We start from the raw sequence: 26,042 nt of genomic DNA, 5'->3' as shown, positions 1-26,042 counted from the left end.
GGATGACAGAAGATTATTCATCATGTCTTTTCTTTGTCATTAAATTCATCATGTCATTTCTTTGTCATCATGTCTTCTCTTTTCTTTGTCACTGCTTTTTTGATCTTGTAGATCAAAAAAGCAGTGACAAAGAAAAGAGAACAGGATTTTTTTTTTAAAATTTCTGTATAAATATTATCAATTTCTGATTTGTACCTTCAATAGGATGCCATGATAAACAGTGAGTGTCTATGTGTCTGGTCCAATTTAATGTGATTAACTGGGACCAAAAATCGTCTTCATAAGTATTTACAACTGGTGAGCAATTGGATAAATTTTCTATACTGTATTATCTATTTGCTATTTTAATGAAGAATATGTAAAAAATGCATTGATGACCTTTAGTTTTTCTTGGGAAAACATTTATATTAAAGTAAATACAATGGACTATAAATTACATTTTCATTAAAAACTGAAAAATTTAATAAAAGTTTAAGTGAAATGAATGTTTCTGAAAACTTGCTCCAAAAATAAAAAATATCACTTATAAGGTTTTAATCATTCTATAGGTGCTGTATATCAGCAGCATCCCTGATTGCTTTGACTATCTTTGCATCATCAGCAAACAACTGAACATCTCCTATCAGGTCCTTCCCATTATCATTAATATATAAATTAAACACCATTGGTCACTTCAAATCTAGTAGATTCACACCCACACCACTTTCTGATATATATCCATCAACCAGCACTTATCAATGTCTGCAGTTTATATTTCAATTCAGTATTCTCCAGTTTACACAGCATCCTTTCATGTGGTATCCTATCAAAATGCTTTATCAAAGTCTGGATGGCCGAGTGGTTAGCATATCTGCTCTCCAGCCAAGAGGTTGTGGGTTCAAATCCGGCTACACACATGGATGTTTGTGATTGTCCTACTAATTCTGTTTGGAAAGGATGTCTGCAACCCTACCACTTCTTATAGCAAAAGGCTTCAAACCCAGTGAGGTACAGGAGTGGCCACACAGCATCTACCAATATCAAATGTGAAAAATTGATTGAAGTCTTAACAGTATCACTGTGTATCCATTCTCTTTAGTTAACTCAGCCGTAACATTAATATAAATATGACAAATTTCTAAAACATGATCAGCTTTTAGTAAATCCATGCCATTCTTTGCAAAGTATAGTTTGTTTATAACACGTATCAATAGAGTGGTGTGTCTAACTACTGATCTAGGTCAGTAGTTAATTACATCAGTTTTTGTATCACCCTTGTACAATGGAACTATCATACATTCTTTCCATTCCTGTGGGATCTTTCCTGAGATAAGACAAGTTATACAAGCATGTCAAGGGCCCTGCCATTTCTGCTGAACATTCCTTTAGCACATGCTACATTTGGGCCTACTGTTGAATTGATATCCAGGTTATGCAACAGCTCTTGAACCTCATTGTTATGCACTTCTATATCTTTATCCAGTGTAGCAGTAGAATTCTGCACCATGTTACATACTGATTCCTTAGGCAAATCTTACCAAAGTGAGCATTCATTATACGAACAATCACATTTGCATTAAATAAAATTTTTCTTCCACATTACTTTTTTTTTTTTTTTTTTTTACTTGCAGCATAGCAATAAAATTCTTTTGGATTGCCTTTAGCCTGCATATCTAATTTCTTTTCATACTCTAATTCAGCTTTCTGTACGATACTCACAACTTTTCTGGACTGCACTTGATACGTTTCATAACTCCTCTCACTCTTATTCTCAAGATATTCCTTCCATGTTGTCATCTTCTTATGCTTATGGATCACTTATTTAATAAAGTTGAACATCCATTTCACTCCTGCTCTATTTGCTCTTCAAACTCTATAGACACATTCAGATATTGCCTCATTTAAGCACCTTTTAAGAGCTTCCCATGTATTGCTATTTCTTTCCAATTTAGTAACTGATACTATTGGACTAAAGATAATATTCTCCAGAGTTTTCATAATTTCCAACTTTGTAACTCAGTATCAAACCTAAAATTAGGAAAATCAGCATCAAAATCAGGAAATTGGGACATTCATATAGATAGCCACTTCCAGGACAGTACAGAATGTGACTGTTCTTTCACCAACTGAAAGAACAGTCACATTCTTAATTGAGACATATTCTAATGCTCAAACTCTTTGACCTCGAGTTCTCCTTTTCATATGCTGCCTTGAGAAAGTTGCCTCGCAATAGCTCAACAAATTCTGCTTCATTCTTAACACAAGATTTCCCTTCTATCCAATCAATGTTTGGATAATTTAAGTCACCCATAATGATTACTTGATCAGTACCCATCAGAGTAATTTGGCAATGCATTTCGTTGTACCCAGCAGCTGAACCACCTGGTCTGTAGCAACACCCCCACCATATATTTCATCCTGTTAGCTTTCACTTCACACTAGATAGCTTCAAGCTGACTGCCAACTGCCACATGGGACATTGCTACTTCTTTCTGAGTTTCTACTTAACAGGACACAAATCTGATATCATTAGTAGCAGCCCCCCACCCTCTTCTATCTTTCCTAAAAATACCATACCCATCACACTCAATATCAGTTACTACATCTGACTTGGATTTTCATTCAGAATTTCAATTCCAATGAAAATGCATGGCAATCAGATATGACATGACATGAAGATGCTCATTGGATCCCTAATTAAGTTCACATTATAACTAGCTTTCCTTTAACAATTTTCATACAAATTAGACTATTATTTGTCAGAACTCTAATATTATCAGCTGTCTCAACATTCCTTTACATATATGGAGGAATTTTCTTCCCTTTAATAACCCCAGAAATAAGAAACAACATATCACCCATAAGACAAGTCTGCTCAGCATCTGTTCACTATCTAAGTCAGTGTTCCCTTTAATTTTTGCTGGTCCATATGTGCACGAAAAACATTTTGTGCATAAATTTACAGTCTCAGACTCAACGTGTGCAGTAGCCTGTTCTCACAATAGCAAAAGTCACAAGACAAAACTCTTAATTTAATATGCTTGAAACTGGTGACAACATTTTTGTTAAACAATCTTGAATGTTGCATGCTAAATATTTCTATATAAGAGCATCCTAAATACTTACACTTTCAGCTACTTAAATACTGCATACATGCAGTTTATAAACAAATCGTGTAGAACGGGAAATTCTATGCTTTTTATTACTGCTAACATGGTAATGCTAGTGAACTAGACAAAGTAGTTTGTACTATAAAGAATAATAATATGCGAATATATTTTATTCCCCAAAGGAATAAGGCAAGGTTGTTTCAGCATTATTTAACATTGTGAAGACTGAGGGGGGGGGGGGGATCAATCTCCACCCACAGCTAATCAGGGATAGATGGTCCAAACTATCAATGATATTAAATGGCATCTGATGAAGAGAGTGTGCCAGACACCTGCTGCCATCTCATGTCCCTAACCTTAGCAGGATACATTATTGTCTGAAACAGTGTGTGCTACAGTTGATTTTCTGAAATTTATGGAATTAGAAACAATGAGTTTCTGGAGAAAAAACCAGCTTGACCATGTCAGAGATCAACAACTTGGGAACCGATCAAAGAAAGGCTTATTCCCCAAAGGGATAGGAGTAGGCAAGACTGTTTTAGCATGAGGGGGAAATCAAACTCCACCAATAGCCAATCAGAAATAGCTGGCCCAAGCTATCAATGATAATAAATTGCATCAGATGAAGAGAGTATGGCACACACCTGATACCATCTTGTGTCCCTAACCTTAGCACAACATATTATTGTCTGAAGTGTGTTCTGCAGTTAATTTTCTTGAATTTATGGAATGAAAAATAAGTTTCTGGGAGATAACACCCACTTGCCTATGTAAGAGATTGACTAACTCGGGAACCAATCAAAGAAAGGCTTAGAACAGGCTCTTCTAGTTAGCAACTAGAATGAAACTTAGAATGGTCTTTCTTCGGGTGTCCTAGCACTATGGATGAAAATGCCATTTCTGCAGGCCTCTTTCTTACTATAAGAAATAAGATCAACATATCTGGAGGCTACGACTACAGTTTCTTCTTTGTAGTTTTTGTCACATATCCATGATGACCCCATCACGAATCCTTGACTCCATCCTCAAGGTGCCACTAACATGTCCAAACGCTCAGTTTCCATGCGATTCCTGAGTTGTTTACAGTGAGTTTATTAAATTAAAACCTTGCTCATAACCTGCTTGAGGCTAGAAATGTTCCTCCAATTTCCATAAGTATTATTAACTCTTTAAAATATTCTCACGTGCAAACACCGCCATGTCTATAGTTTGAAATCAAGTTGCATTTAATCTCCTGTGATGCAAATATGAAAGCACTGTATGGGCTAAAAACAGCATGACGTTCACCAATAAAGTTTGTATGCCATGAGCAAAGAGAAATAACCTGTTTAATTCTGAAACAGAATTCAAGGCAACCCTGAAAGATTTCTGTGCAGTTGAATACAACCTATTCCTTCACCTTCTTTTCTGGGAATAACTCTTCCATATGAATGCAAACAGCATTTATAAAAGCAAATAATGCATGGTATCTGCTAAACTGTTTTCATGAGAACTCTTCGCTAGAAGTGCTTTTATATTTTCAATCCATGAGACAACGTCACAGAGATACTGTCCTCTGAGCTTCTTAATTTTTACTCTTAAGAAATGAAGTGCTTCAACAATCATCAGACTGCATTTCTGAAGCAATGGAGTTAACCATGTCAGCTCTGAAAAATGTCATTCGAAATTTCAAACATTACTTGATATTCCAGAGATTTCAGCTTCTTGAAAGAGATCATTCTCTTTCTTTCAAATCTACACTAGTATGTTGAAGAATGACAAGACTATAAATAATATTTCAATATACCTCATTAGCCTGATATCTTTCCATGCTTTGGTGATATTCAAGTCTTCAAGTTGTACAACACAGTGCTGTTGATCTAAGTGTGGAATTTTACATTTTAATTAGCTAGCAACTCTATTCAACCTGCCTAGTATGACAGTGGCTCCATCAGATGTAAATATAACCATTTTAGAAAGATTTTTTTTGTAAAAATCTTTGATGGCAAATACTATCTCATCATCATCACATTACTGTAGTTTAAGCAATAACTCCAAAACATATTTTATATTGTAACAAATGTACTGATCTAAATTTCAAATACAGTATGAAATGTTTGGTCACTGACATACTGGCACTCTCATCAACTGCTAAAAGTGTGGAATGAAGCTACTGCAATTTCATTTATGGCATCAAATTGGGTGACAGCATTCATTTTCCCCCCCTTTCTTTTAGTGTTACATGGTGATCAGCATTCATTTTAGAAATTATGGACTTTACAACCGTGTTATAACTTTTAATATTCCGACATTTCGATCTTCGTATGGATGTTTGTGATTGTCTGTGAAAATACCAGTGGTGGACAGTGGATGGCGTTGGTGTAGATGATGCAGTTGGTGGATGATGGGTGGATGAGGTTGAGTGGTGGAGACGTAGAGTTGTAGAGTAGGTGCCCTACCTTGATGAGTCTTTGGACTCCCTGGAGGTGTCAAATAATAATAATATCAAGATCATCATCTGGAGCATATACAAATATACAGGAAAAGTTAAGTTACATTACATACAGTAAGCTAGAGAAACAATGAATTGATCACAAATTATTCTACTGGCATGACCTCTAGTGAAAAAAAAAAAAAAAATTATTTATAAACTACATCAAGCTAAATTCTATTTATGATAACATGAATAAACATTCTTTCTTTAGATAGTTTTCTTTCAGTAACAATGATGTCCTATTTTTAGCATTACAATTGTTATTTTTGATTTAGGATCCTGGATCTCACTAAAAGAAAGGAATGGGTGACAGCATGTATGGCATTCAGGAATGCTAACGAATAATTCTTGTTTCTCCAGCTATTGGGGATGTTCATATACTTAGCCATGTAACCATTAATACACTGGTTTCCAAAACCAAAGATGAACATTATTTTTGAAGATTACAATGGTAAATTCAGATGAATCAGCTTATGGAATTTGTATAACTGATGATTTTGAATAGAAAGCAAGTACACATTCAAATTTTTGAATTGTGCACAAATGGATCACATGGTAGCACTCAACAGGATAAAAGACAAAAAGCTACACTAAGCAAATTGTGTTTGAAGGAAGCTCTTTTTGTGAAGGAATAAAGTTGCAAACTTGGATGCCTTGTAATGTCTCGAAGACATCATTTAGACTATTTCATGCTGCAAAGAATTATTGGAATGCCTGAAGAAGGCTGCAGAATTACTGATATTGCCAAAGAATTTGGAATCTCACATTGGAATCAGGCATTGTATCCAGGCTCTGGGCAGCATTTCAAACCAATGGAATGTGTTCCAGATGTTTGCTAAGAGGTCGCTCCAACTCTACCACAGAGCATGAAGTCAGATTTTTGGTTATAACAACAAAATGCAATTGACACACCATGGCAGGTCAGCTTGAAAGTTAGCTCCATTCAAGCATATGTAAATGGATATACTGACAAATTGTGGCAAATGTCCCAAGTCCTGTAGTGTGCTTCCCTTTATCTACATCTCGTCATAGAGCATGTTTCAGTGGTTTATATCCATAAAAATTGGATAAGACACCAATGAGCTAATGTACGTTTTACAGATAAGGGTCAATTTAGTCTTTCCTCTGATTCTATATGACACTTGACCAGGTGTGAAAGTGATAGATATGGTGGCTGGAGTCATAGTGTGTGGGAGGCATTATGCTTAATGGAAGCACCAAGCTAACAAGCTGGAAAAAGGGACCATGACTGATGAACTATATCGCAACGAAGTTCTCCAACATCATGTTCAACTGTTCTGAGGTGCCATAAGCAAAGAATTAATTTTTCTGGATTTATTTATTCATATGGAGTTTCCTCCCTTTTCTCCCCCACCCCTATTGGGACGAGTTGAGCCCTCTCATGGGGGGGGGGGGGGTAAGTATTTATGGCTGTAGATCTGTGTGTGTTCACGGAGCCAGTTTGCCTGCTTGCAGGATGATAAACTGGGGGGGAAAACCCTGTTGTCCACGCCCAATACCGGCTAACTTGGCTATGGCTGAGGAAGATCCTTAAGCTCCTCACATCGGCGACGGGAATCGAACCCAGGACACTCCTTCCCCAGGCATATGGTTGCGAAGCGCAAAGCCACTAAGCTAACCGCGCGGACATTTTTCTGGATGATAATGTCACACTACATCATACACAAGCAGTGGAGATACTTCTGGAGACTGAGGATATTAATTGAATCAAGTAGACAGCAAGCACTCCCCAGATCACATCTGGAATGCAATAGGGAGATGCACTGCTGCTTGAAATTCCTTTGCAGAAAACAAACAAGGCTTTATCCTTGCTCTGAAGAAGGAGTGAACCAGTTTGTCTGAAGCCCTGGATCACTTGGTGCTAAGCATGGTATGACTCTGTGAGAGCTGCATTGCAGTTTGGGGGGTGGACATATTCCATGCATAGTTTTCTGTATAGCACTGTACATTAATTCCTTAGCTATGTCATTAGGAAATTTGTAACTTTTGCCAAAACACATTTCAATTTAATTTGTACAAAATTTATAACACGTTTTTTGTATAATATAATTTATTAGTATGCTAACAATAGATTTGTCCATATTTGGCTGTAGTCATGAAAATGTTTTCACATGCAAGTAAAAATGTGGTTCATCCTTAGCTTTTGGACACCAGTATACTTTGAATAGAAAGCATAGAATTATTCATTCTGATTGCCAACTAAGTATCATGATTTGTTCTGAGCTAAACCATTTGAGACTATTGAACTTATCGAACCATACTGATAAAGCCACCTCAAAACAACAGGGTTTGTTTCTTAATGTTGCTACACTGTCCAAATGTGACTTACTCAACAATTGACACCTCTAAAAATCAAGCTTCCACACATCATCCCACACTTTGCCTTTTAAAAAATTTCAGAACACTTTAGCATCTTGGCAATACACGCACACAACTCCATCAACACATCATATCTAAATATTTCTCACATGTTGTTCTTTGCTGTTACATTGTCGTAGTGTTTGTAAAATAACAAACACTAAATCGATTTGCTTAAATCTGCATAGCTTCAAAAATCCATCACCATTTGCATGAGTTCAGGTGATTCTACTATCTAGACAGTAGACACTCTAAACAACTATGCCTTTACAACTTTTTCACATTAGTGTTAGTTCACCCACACAATGAAGACTGAGAGTAACTAATTAGAGTGGAGACAATAGATAAATTATTAAATAAAATAAGTGATACATATGATTTATCATATAATTTGTTTTTATAGTAAATTCAGCAAATTACTGATTGTAAATTAAAAATTTTGAAAGCAAATGCTATACATGTGCATCCCCTTTTTGAGTGACGTGTATCCACACAGCTTAGAGGAAGCCCTGATCAAAGTAAATGCCTAATAACAGTCACCACAAGAAGGTTGGGACTGAGTCAGAGCACTGGTAAGGTCAGCTCTCAGCATTCCTTAGATGTTATAGAGGTCTCTCCCAAGTTACATAGCATTTACTTTTAATTTATGCCTGCCTTGTAATTTTATACATGCATTATTTCATTTTCTTCTGTTCAATTCATAATATCAATTTTTTTTTTTTTTGTTAAAATAAATAAATTTGGAAAAATAAATACCTGGTACATATTTTCCCAGTTTGGAAAAAATGCAGATATGACAAAAAATAGATATCATTTTTGAAATCAGTACAGCAAACTTATATACGTGAGTCATTCAAATATGAACTCTTAACAAATTTTGATGTGCAGTTCTGTGCTATTCACTGGAAGAATAAGATTTTTATGTTTATCAAAATGAGAATATGAGTTTAAAAGGTTAAAAAAACATTAGCTTAATGTGTAAATGCAGAAACAAATCTGATTTAAAATGGTTTAATTAAAATTTGTAAACAAAGATCATTTCAGAAGGATATAATTTTCATAACAGTAATTATTACTGTTGTTAAGTGAAACTTACAAAGAATCTAAAGACTAACCGCAAATTGGCAACTAAACCATACAGTCCACCGTCCTCCATCTACACACTATGCTATCTACTGCCCAATTCTGGTCTGTTAAATGTGTGTGTTTACTGGACAATTTGCCAGTGTGCAGGATACAAAAATCAGGGCTACTTCCATATGAAGATGAGTTAGCTAACTTCACATGGTAATAGTTGTATATGAGAAATATATGATATTTGCATTAGTTCGATCTTGATATCTCTTCTGGGTCTGGCTCCTATTGATAAGACCTCAATAAAGGTTGAAACTGGTCTGGGCTAGTGGCCCTTCCATAATGCTTAGCATTATACACGCCTCAACTTTGCATTATGGGATATTAAGGCATCTATATACAAGTAGTCCAGTTGAGACTACTTGTATATAGATTTATTCACTAACTTTGTTTGCTTACACTTTGGATAAAGGATTAAACCAAGAATTTATTTTCTTAGAATCTTTAATTTATAGTATAACCTTTCAAAATTGACATCGCTAAGATGGCAATATGAAGCCGTTGCCATATGATGGCAAAATACTCTGCCATTCTCCCGACGATACTATGGAGACACTAAGGCAGAATGATAAAAGAGTAATAAGATATAATTAAGATAGAATATTAAAAACTGTAGCAGTAAACATTTCTCTCACCTGCAGATATGTGATCCATATGTACTTGAAGAGGAACATTTAGTTTTCTTAAATCAAACGTATAAAGACTATAAAGGATAAATAAACAGATTACACATTAGGTAAATAAAAGGTATTAATTTTAAATATTGTTTCTGTAATAACATGGTATTTTAATAATATGAATAATAGCATGCATTATGCATTCATATCAACCAAGCTTTTTAGTTCATCTGCTAATATATTTAATAAGATTTTATAAGAATTCATTAAATACACATCATCTAATAAATCTGTCTATTAGATTAAATATACAGTTTAATTTTCACTACACTAAATATCATTATAGAGTGAGCACACTCTCCACACTATTATGGAGGAAATTCACTACGGCAAATGAATTCATTATAATAAAGTTGGCTCTCACATTTACTTATGGTCACAGTTAACCTTTTAACTGCTGAGAAACTAAATAATCTGTATGACTCTCCTTGCTGAGTTATTTTCACAATTATAAAATATTTTATAATAATATGAATAGTTACTATAATGTATTACACATTTTTGCACTGTTTTCTTGTATAAATTGATGTCACTGAACAAAACTGTTATATAGGAATTTTATTTTCAAGTTAGGGATGTCCAAAATTTATCTTGAAATTTATTTGTTTATTCCATGTCAAATAATGTCACACACAACATCAAGTGAGAAACATCTTCCCAAAAATACTTCAATATTTTAGTAGTGTGCGGTAATTTCGAAAGCAGGGGGTGTACACATAAGGCTATGCCACATTTGGCACACAGGCTCTCTTTTTCTTTACCCCAATGTGGTCTTTGAACACACATGACAATCCCTAGGGGGATTTGCTTTCTTGGGTGTGGGTGGCACAGGTATTAGGAAAAGTCTTTCCCTCAATGTGAGGAGTTGGTCACCTTGCGATGGTCTGTCTTGGCATGTGTAACTTTTGAAAAATTTCTCTGATGAGAGTCAATTGAAAATTGACATTGAAAACTGCTTGTCGAAGCCATTTTCACTAACCCTGGAATCACCGCATCACGTGATCGCCTGGCTCCTATCTTCAAGGACAGCTCTGATAACATTGTGCAGGGTCTCACAATTTTTTTTTTATGAAGATAGTGCCACAAAGCAGACTAAAGCTTGAAAATTAGTTCCTTCTAATCCTAAAGAGATGGCACTATAAGCCCACTCAATTCAAATGCTTTCACAAACTAAATTAAATGAGTATTACACACTGAAAGTTCAAATTGAGATAACTCGATTGTAGCAAGGTCGCCATTTTTTTCCACGCTCGAGTTAACTTGACCGTAGCAGTTAAAGGGTTAATGGAGTATATAAAAGAAATAAGAATTCATCATCAATTCCTGATATGTATCCTCAAGAGGTGTATAGGATACTATGCCTGAACTACATAATTATGTTTACATTTATATGTTATTATTAGTTTCTTTTCAAAAATTTTTCTTCCAAAGGAATCTGTTATTTTTGAGGTTTTTCAGATGGTGGGATTTTACATTATAGTCTCTAAGATAATACTACTAACTGCATCAATCTACATACATTTTGAGTCATTTTTTTTTTCTAGGCAAACACCTGTTGTTGTTGTTTTTTTTTAATGCAAATGTAAGTTGGTTATTCTATTTAAGCAGAATGGAAAAACTAACAACTTAAATGGAAAAAACCAGCTAAGATTATCTCTTCATTTTTTGCATGTTGCTGCTATTTGTTTTCTTATTTTTCTTACATCTGTGGTCTCTGGTCTTTGATCAACTTTTATTTCTAACTCAACTTTCTGATTGATGAGTCAAAAATGGTTTGAATTCCATCTTGTACACTACTAGTTGAATGTTTCGCTAATTTCTCTCTTCCTCCATATAAATTTATTTAAATGGCTGAACATACCAGATTTAGTATTCTGTTATCTAAATTTCCAAATCTAATTTGCCTTATTACTAAAAAATATTTTACTTTTCCATAGATTCTCCACTGAAAATACAATTGAAGTTCCTGCCAGCTTTAATAGTTTACCTCCTTTTGTTGGTTTTTATACAAAATCTGTTACAGCAATAGGGAAATTTATTAAAGAGCTCAAAAGAAGCATTAAGTGCATTTATTTAAAAGTTTATCAGTATAAAACAGATAAGGATGGAAGATAATTCTTGGAATAGAAGAAATCAAACTGTCACTCTGGAAAATTATTGGGACAGGTTAACAGATATGAGTAAGGCAAGGAAAAACAAAAAGGAATGAAAATAAGCAAGAATATCTGGAATCTTGTTACTTTGAATTTTAGTATTCATCACAGACAGCAACATCTAGGAAAAAATCTAATAAAAAATCAAATTAGCAGTAATAACAGAAATAAAGAAAAAATAAAAAATGTTCTGATGAAATAGATAATTACATCTATATCTACAATGGAATCAAAAATGAAAAAGGAGCAAAAGCAGCAGTAAAAATTTTTATTTAAAAATTGATTAAGAATAATATTACATATTCTAAGTACTGATGTAAAAGAATTCTAGAAATAGGATTACATAAGTCATGGCTTCCTAACTATTACTGGTTATGTCCAAAAAGAAAGAAAGGACAAGAACAATGCTTTCTATTCAAGATAAAATAAACTGAATGACTATCTTTTAATAATCAATGCCAGAGTAGGAAATCTTCCAATGTATAAAAATACAGAAAGGAAAGGTGAAGTTACATGTAACAGAAATAGAAAGAGATTTCTCCACATAAAATAACTTAAAAAATTCCTAACATTTTTTTCAAACATAAAGAATGCCATATTATCTGGGAAGAAACCTAAGAGTATATTAAGAAACTATATTAAGAAAACTTGAAGGACAAGCTAGGTTCAGGCAACAGAGGTTGTCAGGATCAGATTTTCAGTTTAACACAAATAGTTAAGAAACTATGAGAATACAAGGATCTGTGTCAATTTTGTATATGGAAAAGACACATGATAAGGTGCTAAGAGAAAAGGTGTTCAAAATGCTACAATTGTATAGTGTAAATGGAACATTATAACTAGCAATACATAGTAAATATTTGAGTTGTGACGCAGCAGCAGTTAAATTGAAATAGAAGCTGGTTTGATGTTAAATCAGATATGAGGCAAGGGTATAAAGAGCTCAAAAAAAAAAAAAGAGCTCATCATCTCCACTGTTATTAATCATTTATATAGATACATTATGAAGCAAAGTAGGACTGATATCAAAATTGGAGATATTCAACTCAGCTTTTTACTTTATGTAGATATTATACTGTTAAATAAATCCAATATAGGTCTGCAGGATTACCTAACTAAACATTAAATAACTGCTGTAATAAATTTGGTATGAAAATCAGCAATAAAAAGACAAAGATGTTGAAAATAGGCAAGAACATTGAAAGCATGAACTGCATCCTGAATGGAGAACAAATAAAATTTTTCAGCTAATTAGGCACAATTCTTAGTGAGGGTGGCAAACTGATTATGGCAACAGATAACCGAATTAGCAAAGCTGGTATGATAGGGAGTCAAGTGAATAAATTTATACGGAGCAAGACAGAAATTAGTTAAAACACTAAACTGTATTACAAAATAGTGTTCCATCCATATTTTGACCTTATTGCTCTGAGAGGCAGGTTAGAAATAAAACACATGATCAAAGACTGGAGACCAATAGATATGAAAGTTCTGAGAAAAATTAGTGAAGTGAACAAGTAGCATCAGTGATAGAACCATATTAAGTGTATATCAGACAGGAACTTGACACTCTTAGCATTCAGGAATGTGTGAGCATAGCTAAGCCAAGGTGGTATTGCCACTTAAACAAAATGGGAGAGAAACAGTAAGGAAAAAGTTTTTTTTTTTTTTTTAATACCAAAATGACAAGTAAAAGATCCAGAGGAAGATCGAGATCGAGGTGGATAGAAGTAAGAAGTATCCTAGAAGACTGAAAAAGATCTAGCAATATTAGAGCTGTGACAGATAAATTAAGCTGGAGGGAAGTGGTCATGTACTACTATCATAATATCTGGTATGACTGGAATGATCACCACTGGATGTTCTGTGTGCAAGTAATGTGAATGAATTCAAGAGCAGGTATGACAGCTGGTGTGGGTAGTATGTTGCCTCCTTCGATGAGTCCCTGAAGATCTTTCTTTAAAAATATAATAATAATAAAATAATATCTTGTACAAATCCCCCCCACCCCCAAGGATATATATCAGGAATGTGATGATGATATGAGAATAAAAAGTGCAAAATGATAAAAATGAAAATCCAAAATGAATATTTAAATTTCAAAATGCTACCCTGGTTTAAATTAATGCCACTTACCCGAGTGTAGCCTATATTATTAAAATCAAACACAACCTGAAAACTCTAGCAATCAGTGAATTTCATAACTGGTCACATCCAATTACAAAGAGGAAGTGGGCATAAGTGATGAAACATTAGAATGTATTGGTCAGCTTACTCACAGGGAGCGGAAGTGATTGGCATAGGTGGTGTGAACAAGCCAGCTTCCTAATTGCACAAAGATCAAATGATTGGACATCTAGCATAAATTGATAGTTATTTTATAACTATAAAATAAGGAAACATGGCACAACATACAGTATTTCTTTAATTCAAAGTTAAATTAATAATTATGAAATTTGTGTTGTAAAGAGCTCATTCGTATTTGAAAATTTTTTATTCATAAGATAAAAACAATTGTTTAGAATTTTTGATTTTAATATCGTAGTCTGCATGTATGTAGTCTAGTATGAAAATTTTGGGCAACACTAATTTAGGCTAACATAAAATTTTGAAATTTAAACATTAATCCTGCAATCTCATTTTGAAAGTGTAATACTCTTCTAGTTCTTTCTTATATATCTTATTATCATTTGTACTTTTTCATGCATGTTTTGTGTTCTTTATGTTTGATTCCTGCCAATGCTGTGTGTTCTGGCCTCAATGTCCAATTTCCTGTCATGTGACTTTCTTTCTTCTCTTTCTTGCAATTTCCTTTGTTCATATGGTTTCTGCTATATAAAAAACAATGTTCTGTCTTCAGTGTAGGATTTCTTGCCATTTTCATTGAACAGTGATTACTCTAAGAAATTCAGTTTGTAATCATGAAAGTTTTGAGCTTATATTCTTTGTAACAATGACCTTAAAACAGTATCGATTCTATGGGACTTTTCCATAGTTCACAAGACTGTAGACCATATGTGTCCTAGAGTATTTTATTTAATTAAGAGTGTGTAAGCGATTCTTTTTAAAATTTTGTTTCTTTTGTTAGTGCAATTATACTGAGAAAATTGCAATTTATTTAATTAATAATAGATTTGCGCATTCTTATAACACATTTATGTGTAACATTAATACTGAATGAAATGAGTGTAGTGGGACAATAATTTAATTAGAGGTTTATATATATGAAATAAAAATAGTAATTTAATGTTTTTCATGTATTCATAACATGAAAAACTTGTTTTGGTCAAAATGTGTAAATTTTTAATTTTAAGAAAATAACTATATAAAAACACTTAATGGGAGTGTAGTGGGACAATAATTTAATTAGAGGTTTATATATATGAAATAAAAATAGTAATGTAATGTTTTTCATGTATTCATAACATGAAAAACTCATTTTGGTCAAAATGTGTAAATTTGTAATTTTAAGAAAATAACTATATAAAAACACTTAATGGCAGCTCTTCGCTCTTGCTTCCTGACGAAATAGGTGTGCAGGGGCATGAAAAATGGAGAACAACATGGTAATAGGAAAACAGATGAGAGAAGAAATATGTGGAATTTTGGAACTGATAATAAAAAAAAAAAAAGTTCCATTTGAAATCTTTCAAACAGGAAGAAAAAGAGTTAAAAGTTGTCAGTGTTATGCTACAATGATAATTAGGAAAACAGCTATTGCAGAGATGGAGGACATTTGGAACTTGATAATGAATAATTCCATTAAAAGTTTTATAAATAAAGAGAAATGTTTATAAGTTATCAAATGTTATGTTATACCAGTAATAACTATACAGCTTTTCAGGAAAATATAGATGGCAAAGTTGAGTTTTAATGGTTGCTCATTTCTCCTAGTAGTCTTTTCATATAAAAAGAAAATTAAAAGTCGGGAATCTGAAAGAGATAATGGAAGAAAGAAAGTGAAACTATGTGATTTACATTGATGTTTAGAGAATACCGGAAACTAAATTCTGGAGTAAACACAAATAAACTAAACAATTCAAACAATATGCCAAAGTGACACTGATTTGATCAACCATTATTCCACTGGTTGACTCCTAGTGACAAAAAAAAACCTACAAAGTTGTATCCTATTTTTTATAACATGGCCAAAGAACAAATTCATACCATCTTTTAATATACAACGATTGTGGCCTAATCAATAATTTAAGATAAGTGTTTTTTTTTTTAAGTAAAATACTTTTGTAAAATACTAAAAGAAGGCACTGTCATCTATGAGCCTATTGTTATCCTCCCCCCCTGCTCAATTGATAACTTTTATATGGAAGCATTTGAGAAATATGTTCTAGATTCCCTTGCTTTAAAACCCAAAGTTTGGCTTAGGTACATTGACGATGTTTTCATTATCTGATCCCACAGTCACCAGACTTTAGACACCTTCCTCAGCTAATTGAACACGCCACACCACACAAACACACACAATTCACAAATGAAACTGAAAGTCAGAATACACTTCCATTTCTAAATACATGTCTTCCTTCTGGCAATCTTTTCTTCACTGTTTCTTATAGGTGTCATTAACACACTAAAAACAGGGCTTTAAAGATTTGTTCCAATGAACAAGTGCTTAAGCATGAATTAAAAAATTATCAGCAGTACTTTTGTAAAAAATAGCTTCGAGCGAAAATACTATTCTTGACAAGGCTGCACCTAATAATAAAAAATAAACTAGATTGCAACAAACTGTAGCCAATGTCACATTTCAAACCTCCTGCAAAACTAAAGAACTTCCACTTATTTTTAATTAAATTATTGAATATATATATATACATAATATGCATAAGCCCTCGGCTTATGCCTCACTTCAGTTCATAAAAAAAGGGCGTAAACCAAATTGGCGTAAAACAAACCCAATTTCTAATGGGAGGTAAAAAGTTATGTTCCGTGCAGTCAAAAAAATATGCACATGAAGTATGTGTAACATTATTATATTTAAAGCTTTGATAATGCATATATATATATATATATATATATATATATATATATTTGTTAAAATAAAATTATTAATAACGAAAACAAAACAAAATTATATACAAAAAATATGAAACTTCGAAAAGATATTACATATTTCTATGCTGAAGATCCTGTTTTCGGATCACCTGCTTTTTTTTTTAAAAAAGTATTCAGTGTTAACTGCCTAAATTTTCTTTTTCTTTCTTTAAGTAGTTCAGTATATGGTCGAATAGATGCGATTACACTCCTTTTTTACGTTTGCACTCTGTTCCCAATCGTGGTCCATTTTGCAGAGTTCATCAGTCAATGTCTCTATGCTTGCAAGGATACACTGTAAATCGGCAGTTTTTATATCTCTCAGAGGACCTTCTTTGTTTTCTTTCTCCTCCTTTGGATGTTGACTTAATTGTTCGGCTAATTCTTTTAAGTCTTCATTGGAAAGCAGTTTATCATGGCTCTCTAAGACTTCTGTCACATCTTCAGCTGTAATATCATCCAATCCCACCTCTCGCGCAAGCATGGTAATGTCTTCAATAACATACTCCTCTTGCTCTAATTCCTCTAAGTTGTTCATAAATGCTGGAAGAAGTTTTCGCCATGCTCCTTTTAAACACTTTGTTCCAAGCTGCCTTGATGTTGTTAATGCCCTTCAAAATATCAAATGACCGCCAGTAGTCTTTAATAGTTTTCCCTGAGTGTCCAAGACTCTTACCATTTCCATAAATGTTATACGGAGGTAATAGGCTTTGAAGATTGATACAATCCCTGATCCATCGGTTGCAAAAGTGATGTTGTGTTTGGGGGAATGTAAACAACCTTGTCATCCAATGGTGTTCTTACTTCAGCAAGGTTTTGAGGATGTCTGGGGGCATTATCCAAGATAATGCCCCCAGATCATTTTCTTTACAGAAGCAAAGCACAGTAGGACAAAAATAATTTGTGTACCAATCTATAAAAACGTCTTGTGTAACCCAAGTTTTCTTGTTCCATTTCCAATAGACTGGCAGCATGGCTTTTAGACTCTTCAAGGTACGTGGGGTCTGTGAATGGTACACCAACATTGGTTTAAGCTTCAAAGTTCTGGAGACATTTGCACCCAACAAAAGCATAAGTATCTTTTGCAGCTTTAAAACCTAGAGAGGAACATTCTTCACAGAACCAAAGTGCATGATGGCAATTTTGTCCAGTAGAGTCCAGTCTCATCAGCATTACAAATGAGATCAGGAGGATAACTTCCTTGTTCTACACAGTCTTGAAATTCTTTTGGAAAAGCAGCTGCTGCCGCAACATCTGCACTTGCTGCCTCATCACATAATTGGCATTATGGCACTTACTTCGAGACTTAAATCTCATGAACCAACCTTTGCTTCCTAAATATGTTTTTTCGCCTCCATCTGTCTTTTTAAGATCCTCAAAAATTGTTTTTGCTTTCTCAGTTATAACAGCCTGCTTCAGAGGAATGTTTTTCTGATTCAAGTCATCCACCCATAATGATAATAATTTTTCAATTTTTTCATGAAGTTTACCCTGCTATAACTTACATGTTTTGCATTTAGTACTGCCGTAGATTGCTGCGCAGATTGTTTTATTCTATCTGCATTTTTCATAATTGTAGTAACAATTGATGGAGGTAAGTTCATACTTCTACAGACATTAGCACGTGTCTGCCCATCTTCCATTCTTCGAATCACTTCCATCTTCTTTTTAAGTGTGATTGATTTCCATGCCTTCTTAACACCAAGTTCTGCTAACTTTTCTGCACTTCTTTTATCAGCCATGGTATATAATTACGTACTTTATCAATTTAAATACGTATGTATGTAAAAAAAAATAAATAGAACAATTAGGTAGATTCAACAGTAAAACTAGGTTTGATACATATACATCGTAGTAGCTCGGTAAACACTCAAACACTAGAGTGCCTGCTAGTATCGTTTCTCAGTCAGACCACACTACAGTAAGAAAGCACGTGCAGGCATCCGGCATTATTTTGAATCGGTGTAAATTGAACAGTCGTAAACCGAGGACTGCCTATATATATATAAAAGATATCGCTTTGATGTAGGTTTTTTCACTAGAAGTCCAGCCAGTAGAAAAACGTTTTATCAAATTGTCACTTTGGCATATTGTAATTTAGCTTGTTTCTATACATGTGTGTGTGTGTGTGTCAAACTCCAGATGATGACCTTCGTAATCAGGCAAAACGTCAGGATATTAAAGTAATTATTCTCATCATGTTAGTAATCTCCATAATTTATCAAAATGAATGTTGATCACTGTATAACATTAAAATAAAGTTGACAATGTTATCCATGACTCTAAAAAGAATGCAGGAGTGTTAGAATTTAAGGACTTATAAATCCAAGGTCAAACCATCCCTTTTCTCATTACAGAAAAATCTGCAGTTGTTTTTATGAATTTTATAACAGAAGAATAGATCAGGTATACAAGAACTTCCAATTTTTATTGATAGCCTTCCAACAGTTCATAAAGGAAAGAGAAAATGACTGATGCGTCATTTTCACTTTGCACTTTTCTTTTTTTTCTTTGCAGAATAAAGAAGATGTTTTACTTCTAAACCAAAACAGAATTGTTTCCTTAAACTTTTATTAGAAGCAATGATGCAGTCAAATGAACTAGATGGGCAAATATTGTTAGATAATCAAATTAGAGTAGCTTAAAGTTATCTTTCGTTTGAAGCTCTAGCATAATTTAGACCCAGATAAAGTTTTATTCATTATTTATATATGATATATTTTTTCAAGTCAATCCTTGTAATTGTATAATTTTCTTTTAATTAATCTTCTTGGAATTATTAAACTATTTTCTTGTTAGTATTCAGAAGTCAAATTCTTAATTACTGAGGATGTAAGACTGTGTTTTTAAGAATATGAGAGACTTATTATTAGTAATATATATGCATCTAGAATCACAATTGTGTGCTTTGATTTTAGTATAGAAATTAATACTAATCACAGGGTGATAAAATAATTATCAAAGTGAAAAGAGAATAAACAACCACATATGTTTACAATTGCATTATTTCATTTAAATAGTGTTCATCTGCTGTATAAACAAACTGATCTCATAAATTAATAAAGAGAGTTATGTACTGCCTATAGTCTACAGAGAATCCAATTAGATGTTAATGCTCCAACAGTAGATTCCATGTTGTAAATATCTGGCATTATATTAATAAATTTAACATTTTTAATTTAGCTTTTAACTTTTTAACTAATATAAATGCAAAAACAGCTTTGTGAAAAATGCTAATTTTATATTATTTGTTCCAACTAGGATAAATGCAGTGACTGCCAGCATGTTCCACACAACTTAAATTCAAAAATAAAGTAAATAATTACCAACAACTGCAACAATACTCATAAAAATAATTCTTGTATCCTAGCTATTGAAGGCAGCAAAGATCCTGAAATACAATTTAGTCCCTACACTCTTCCCTACAAACAATATCTTCCTGATTACCATCCATGACAAAGAAACAAGCCCCTCTCTGTGTTCACCAGGTTCAGTGTGATTGCTTCTGCTCATACTTTGGACAAACAAAATGTTGATTATAAAATGACTACAGGAACACTAGTCTTATATCAACCACAATAATCTGAAAAATCTGGCTTCTTGTTCCTACCAGATGGCATCCCCCATAAATGTGCACAAAATAAATACCTATCTTATAATTGTCTGTATCTCCATATGTCACAGTCGTATGCTACCTACCTAACAGCATGAAAGTAACTCTAGATTCAGTCCATTCAAAAAAGTAAGCCATTAAACCATTATCCTTTACCATTACCCTACTTCAATCCTTTAAAAAGTAATGAACTTTTTAAAAAATATCATCAATATGGATTCTGCCACTTTTACTTCATAGAAATTGACTACCAACTAATTACCCATGTTTAAACACGAGCTACAGGAAGGTTAGGAGAAACTCTTGCTGTTTTCAAGATTTTAAACTGGTAAGACCTCTGGCACAGACATCTTACCAAGATAACATCTTATAGTTCTGCATTCTGCCCTTGGTGGACATCTTTCTCTTTTCAGTTTTCACTAATAATGCCCGAGTATCCTAGGACTCTGTACTATCTCATTATACACATACACACACACACATGCATGCATGCATGCATGCATACTCTCTCTTCTTAAATATTTAACAACTTTCTCTTGTCAATCTCCAGTCCCATCCATAATTTTGCTGATGACTACTTTCATTTTCTTCATTCAATTTTGCAGTGCTAAAATGATTCAAGTTTCAAGATCTTCCACAACTAGTGTTTTAAACAATGACCTCCTTGCCATTATCCAGTGGAGCAAGGACCTAGTGCTCAGTGCTAACAAAACAGTCCAGTCTTACATTCTGTAAGAAAGTTCTCATTTAGTTTTACAAACCAGATAACATTCAGATCTTCAGTCAAGATCATATTCCTCTTTGACTCCTTAAGCCTTTAAAACACTTGGTGTACTGTTCAAGACACCACTTTCTATGTGCACAGCTCCTAACAATATACAGATTCCAAATTGTCCAACTTCAAATATTATTCTCACATTTGGGGCAGTGCAGCAAAAACCCACGCTTAGTGCTATCTATAAGAGGGGGAGTCAGCTTAAAAGGTCAACCTCCTTTGTCAAGAATTCACTTCACTCATATTCTCATGCATGTTCTGTTCCTATGTTATGTATTCTCATGGACATTGCTGCAACACTCCAAATTCAACAGTTTTCCACAAAGACTACAACCACCAGCAGTTCAAGAAACACATCAACAGATTGATTCCTACTTTCTAACCACCTGCTGACACATGGCACTGTCAGGTGGGAGTCAGCTTAAAACTAATCCAATACCCACAAAATTATTATTATGTTACACCTCCAGGGAGTCCAAAGACTCATCAAGGGAGGACACCTACTCTATAACTCTGTCTCCACCACTCAATCTACCAACCGCAACTACAGCAATGCCATCTACTTCCCACCACCACTGTTTCCACATACAATCACAAACATCCATGCCCACAGCAGGATTCGAACCCGCAGCCTTTTGGCTGGAAATCGGATATGCTAACCACTCGGCCAACCAGGCTGGCCTGGTTTGAAATGAATTTCTCTCTCTCTACGGTTTATTTTCAGTACACTGCACCTGTGCGTTCTTATAGGCAGTATTTGCTTTATGTCAGCTATTTGTAAGTAGTATTTACAAGCAAATCAAATATTACCTTCACTTTTCTTTGCATTTCACATGGTCAGCCTAACCCTCCATGTGACAATTACCATACAAAGGCTGATGAAAATCATCTACTATCTAAAGTTATTCAAACATATGTGAGGCTTGAACCCACTGTCTGCACTTTGGTGAATGGAGACACTATCCATTCAGCCAACCAAACCATCATGGAAGAGTCAAAAATCATGGTTGACTTCAAGCAATCTTTCAGAGTATTTATTCCTGAGAAAGTGTTGAGAGAAGAGGAGAGAATCCTTTTACCCCAAATTCTGTGCAAATTTTTTTGCTATTTCAAAGTATTTCTTTGGTCCACTGTTTCACTATAGTAGAAATCAATTGTATAAGCTTTAAAAGAGAACAAATTTGAAAATACTTAATTTCTGACTATTCATAATTAATTATAGGAGATGGAAATCTTATCACCAATTTTGAAAGCACTATAAATGAAGAGATCTAGAGTGATTAATCTTGGAAGTTTAAGATAGACTGCTGTTCTAGAATTCCAAAGACATATAATCATACTTCAAAGCCTAAGAATCCTTGACTGATATAAACTTGAAATCAGAAGTAGAAATCATTCTTAAAGAATACTTCACTTTTCTGAAAGGGGAAAAGGGATAATTATTATGTTTAGTCCCCGCACTCACTGCAGGAAGCCAATCTATGCTATATGATCTAGTATCTACAACACCAGATCCACTGTCTGCACCACAAAATCTACTACGTTACACGATATTTTTGTCTGTTAATTGCATGTGCCCTCTGGTCCAGTTAACCTATTTTGCTTTTGCGGGAGAAAATACCTGAGTTTACAGAAGAAAATTCTGCTATTTGTATATGAGACAGGCTAACTCACCTCAACTGAAAATGCCTAGAAAGATTTCTCCCATCATGAAAAGAATAAAGTCTTGGTCTTTTCCAAATGAAGGGAGAGGAAGGATGTCTCCTCATTCTCCCAACTGCACTACAGAGGTATCTAATGACAGTCACTACTGTAACAACACCTAAAGAAAAAAAAATAGACCCTTTGGCACCATCCTTTTCCAATATGTATATCTACCAATGGAAATAATCTCCAACTATACCAAAAACTGTGCATACAGCGAACTCCTGAAGCTTGGCACCAGAAACACATTTCAAGAAATTTAACCTGGATACCAAAGTATATTGGTCCAGACAGTATCCTCCTTCACTATACTTAAGAATTGTGCTCCATAACTAACACTTGTTATATATCATCTCTCTACTCTATTATATTCAGGTAATATCTAGTGCACATAATGGAAGCAAGTCCACATCCAGCAAATTTGAAAAAGCGATGAAAAGCTTAGTCAAACTATCAACTCACTGTCCTTTATAAAATAATGGAGACATTAACTGCCAACAACTTCACTTAATGATCATCAGTGCATATTCCAAACTATATTTTTCTAATCTAGTTGCACAGCAGATCTCTCTACACAAAGGCTAAGGAAGGGTTCAGAGATAACTGTTGCTGCATTTGACGTTTCCAAGGTATTTGATGGAAACTGGCATGGACTTCTCAGCAAATTGCCATCTTAGTGTATGCTAATGTCTACTGCAAATGGACAAGCAGTTTTCTATTTTGTCAATCAGTATGTTAAATGTGAAATGTGGGTGACTTTCTCTCTTCAAATTTCTCTAAAAATGCAGGAGTGCTTTAAGGCTCTTGATCTACCATATACGAGAGGGATCTGGAAAGTGCTGATAAACAACTAGAACAAAATTATTATTAAAGCAACTGATATAACCACAAGAAAGAACATAAGTTAGCTTCAGAACTCTGCTAGTAGAATGTTCTTTCTTGTGGTTATATATCAGTTGCTTTAATATCATTTTTATTCTAGGTGATTATCAGAAATTTCCAGACCCCTCCCCATATATATATATATATATATATATATATATGATACACATGATCAAATAGGCAGAATGGTCTCGAACTGGGTGATGAAATTCATCTACTATCATTCATGCTTATGGAGGAATTTGAACTAACAGTCTGATGTGAACAGAGCAGATACACTATTAGTTTGGCTAACCAGACCAGCTATCTTATGTAAAATGACCTTTTCTCAATAAGCTCGAAACTCTATTCAGAGTTTTCCTAATGGCAACATATGCCACTCCTGATACTCATTTGACAAACTTGAAGCGTTTAAGTATCCAAAGCTTCAATGACTTTTATATTCAGATTCTTAAATAGTGCTTTCCACACAATTTTTCAGTAAGCGGTCACCATCAATGCAAGTAAAGCACATTCCTATATATTTTCTTGAGAGAGAGAGACTTCTATTCATATTAGATGTCATCTGCCCAGCTACTACTACTTCTTCAGTGGTCCTAACAGGCACTTAAGCGCTCATGACCTTCCAAATTTACTTGGACTTCATAACTGTAACTCAAGGATAAGGGGGTTAACCCCATGCCTCCCGGTCTGTCCTATGTCTGTAGATGCATGTGTTCACGGTGCCGGTTTGCCTGTTCTGGGGGACAAAAAACCCGAGTTTCCAGATGAAAAAAAACCCTACCTATGTATGAGACCAGGGGCTAACTCACCTTTCATTGAAAGAGACCAGATAAAGGTTCCTCACATCACTGATGGGAATCAAAACCAGGTCTTTCAGACCAAAGGGCTTCATCTATATCAACTGAGCTTGGAGGCTCGCCCAGCTACTAACTCTGTACAAATCCTAAACTTGCCAACCTAAAATACTTGTTCTCACATGTGATGTGGTGCATCAAAAATCCTTCCTGAAAAAGTTCTGATGCTGTCTCCAAAATAGGACAGTTTGGCTAATCAATAGCTCCTCTCTCAGACTCAATGCAACCACTGTCTCACAGGTCTTTTCTACAGGTACTTCTATAATTACTTTCCCACTAAAAGGCATCCATTAAATCTCCATTTTCCACTGAGTCTGTTATAGCACATGTAATAACTACCCAACATCTTCTTACAGTCTAACTGCTAACCTATCCAATCTGTTTCTCCTCCTCTTTCATTCCATCTACTTCTATTCTCTTGTATTACCTTCCTCAAAGTGTTGCTTAAGGACTACAATCTCTGACTATTCAAGAAGACTATCAATCTCATAATCACTACTCACACAACACTCTGTGCTAAAGATTCTGCAATTTACATCTGGGATTGATACAGAAAAAGATAATATGCATTCTTAGTTAGGTTTACCAATAAGTAGTTTGTCATATGTAATTAATATATTACTTAAAATTAATATATAAGTTAAAAAAAATCAAGAAAAATTTCTGTTGCTTATTAATCATACTTGTAATCTTCATTTGCCACTGTGAAATTATAAGCTTCCATTGGATTCCAACATATTGTATTACTGCGAAGTTTTAAGAAAACCTGTAAGGAATTTCAGTATTAAATCAACACATTATAAAAAATAATAAAATAATATATCAATTTTATTACTCATATAATCAGACCTAATTAAAACATGACGCATTTTGAATATGAAATACTAAATGAAAAATTATCATAATCAAATTCCTGACGTTCACCCTCAGAGAGGGGGGGTGTACAGGAAAATTAGAGTAGTATTACATGAAAACGTTACACCGTTACTAACTTCCAATCAACAATTTTCCTCAAAATTAACCTCTCAAGACTCCAACATTATCAGATTTTATATTTGTCTTTTAAGGAACTATTTACTGTATCAATCCATCTGCTATTGATGTAATCTGTTCACTCCACTAATCTTTCTCAGAACTCTCATATCAGAAGTCTCCAGTGTTTGATCAAGTGTTTTATTCCTAACTCTGCACACAGATTCATAAGTTAAAATTGGTCTGAACACTGTATTGCATAGTGCTAAGTTAGTGTTTTGACTA

General features: G+C 34.1%; 1 protein-coding gene across 1 annotated transcript in view; it reads right to left on the bottom strand.

The window, feature by feature from the left end:
* Nucleotides 1–26,042, bottom strand: part of LOC150094648 (DDB1- and CUL4-associated factor 13) — a 171,016-nt gene that overhangs the window by 53,197 nt on the left and 91,777 nt on the right. The window contains exons 7-8 of the mRNA XM_090411696.1: nucleotides 25,469–25,551; nucleotides 9,711–9,778 (exon numbers count right to left, since the gene is read on the bottom strand). Coding sequence (XP_090267822.1) covers nucleotides 9,711–9,778; nucleotides 25,469–25,551 — 151 coding nt within the window. The remainder of the gene's footprint in view (nucleotides 1–9,710; nucleotides 9,779–25,468; nucleotides 25,552–26,042) is intronic.

The sequence above is a fragment of the Typopeltis vanoorti genome, chromosome 21 (assembly GCF_054136105.1).
Source record: "Typopeltis vanoorti isolate ZY-2024b chromosome 21, IOZ_Tvanoo_1.0, whole genome shotgun sequence".
NCBI classification, from domain to species: Eukaryota; Metazoa; Arthropoda; class Arachnida; order Uropygi; family Thelyphonidae; genus Typopeltis; species Typopeltis vanoorti.
The sequence above is the reverse complement of the archived record's forward strand: the minus strand, read 5'-3'. Positions and strand labels throughout refer to the sequence as shown.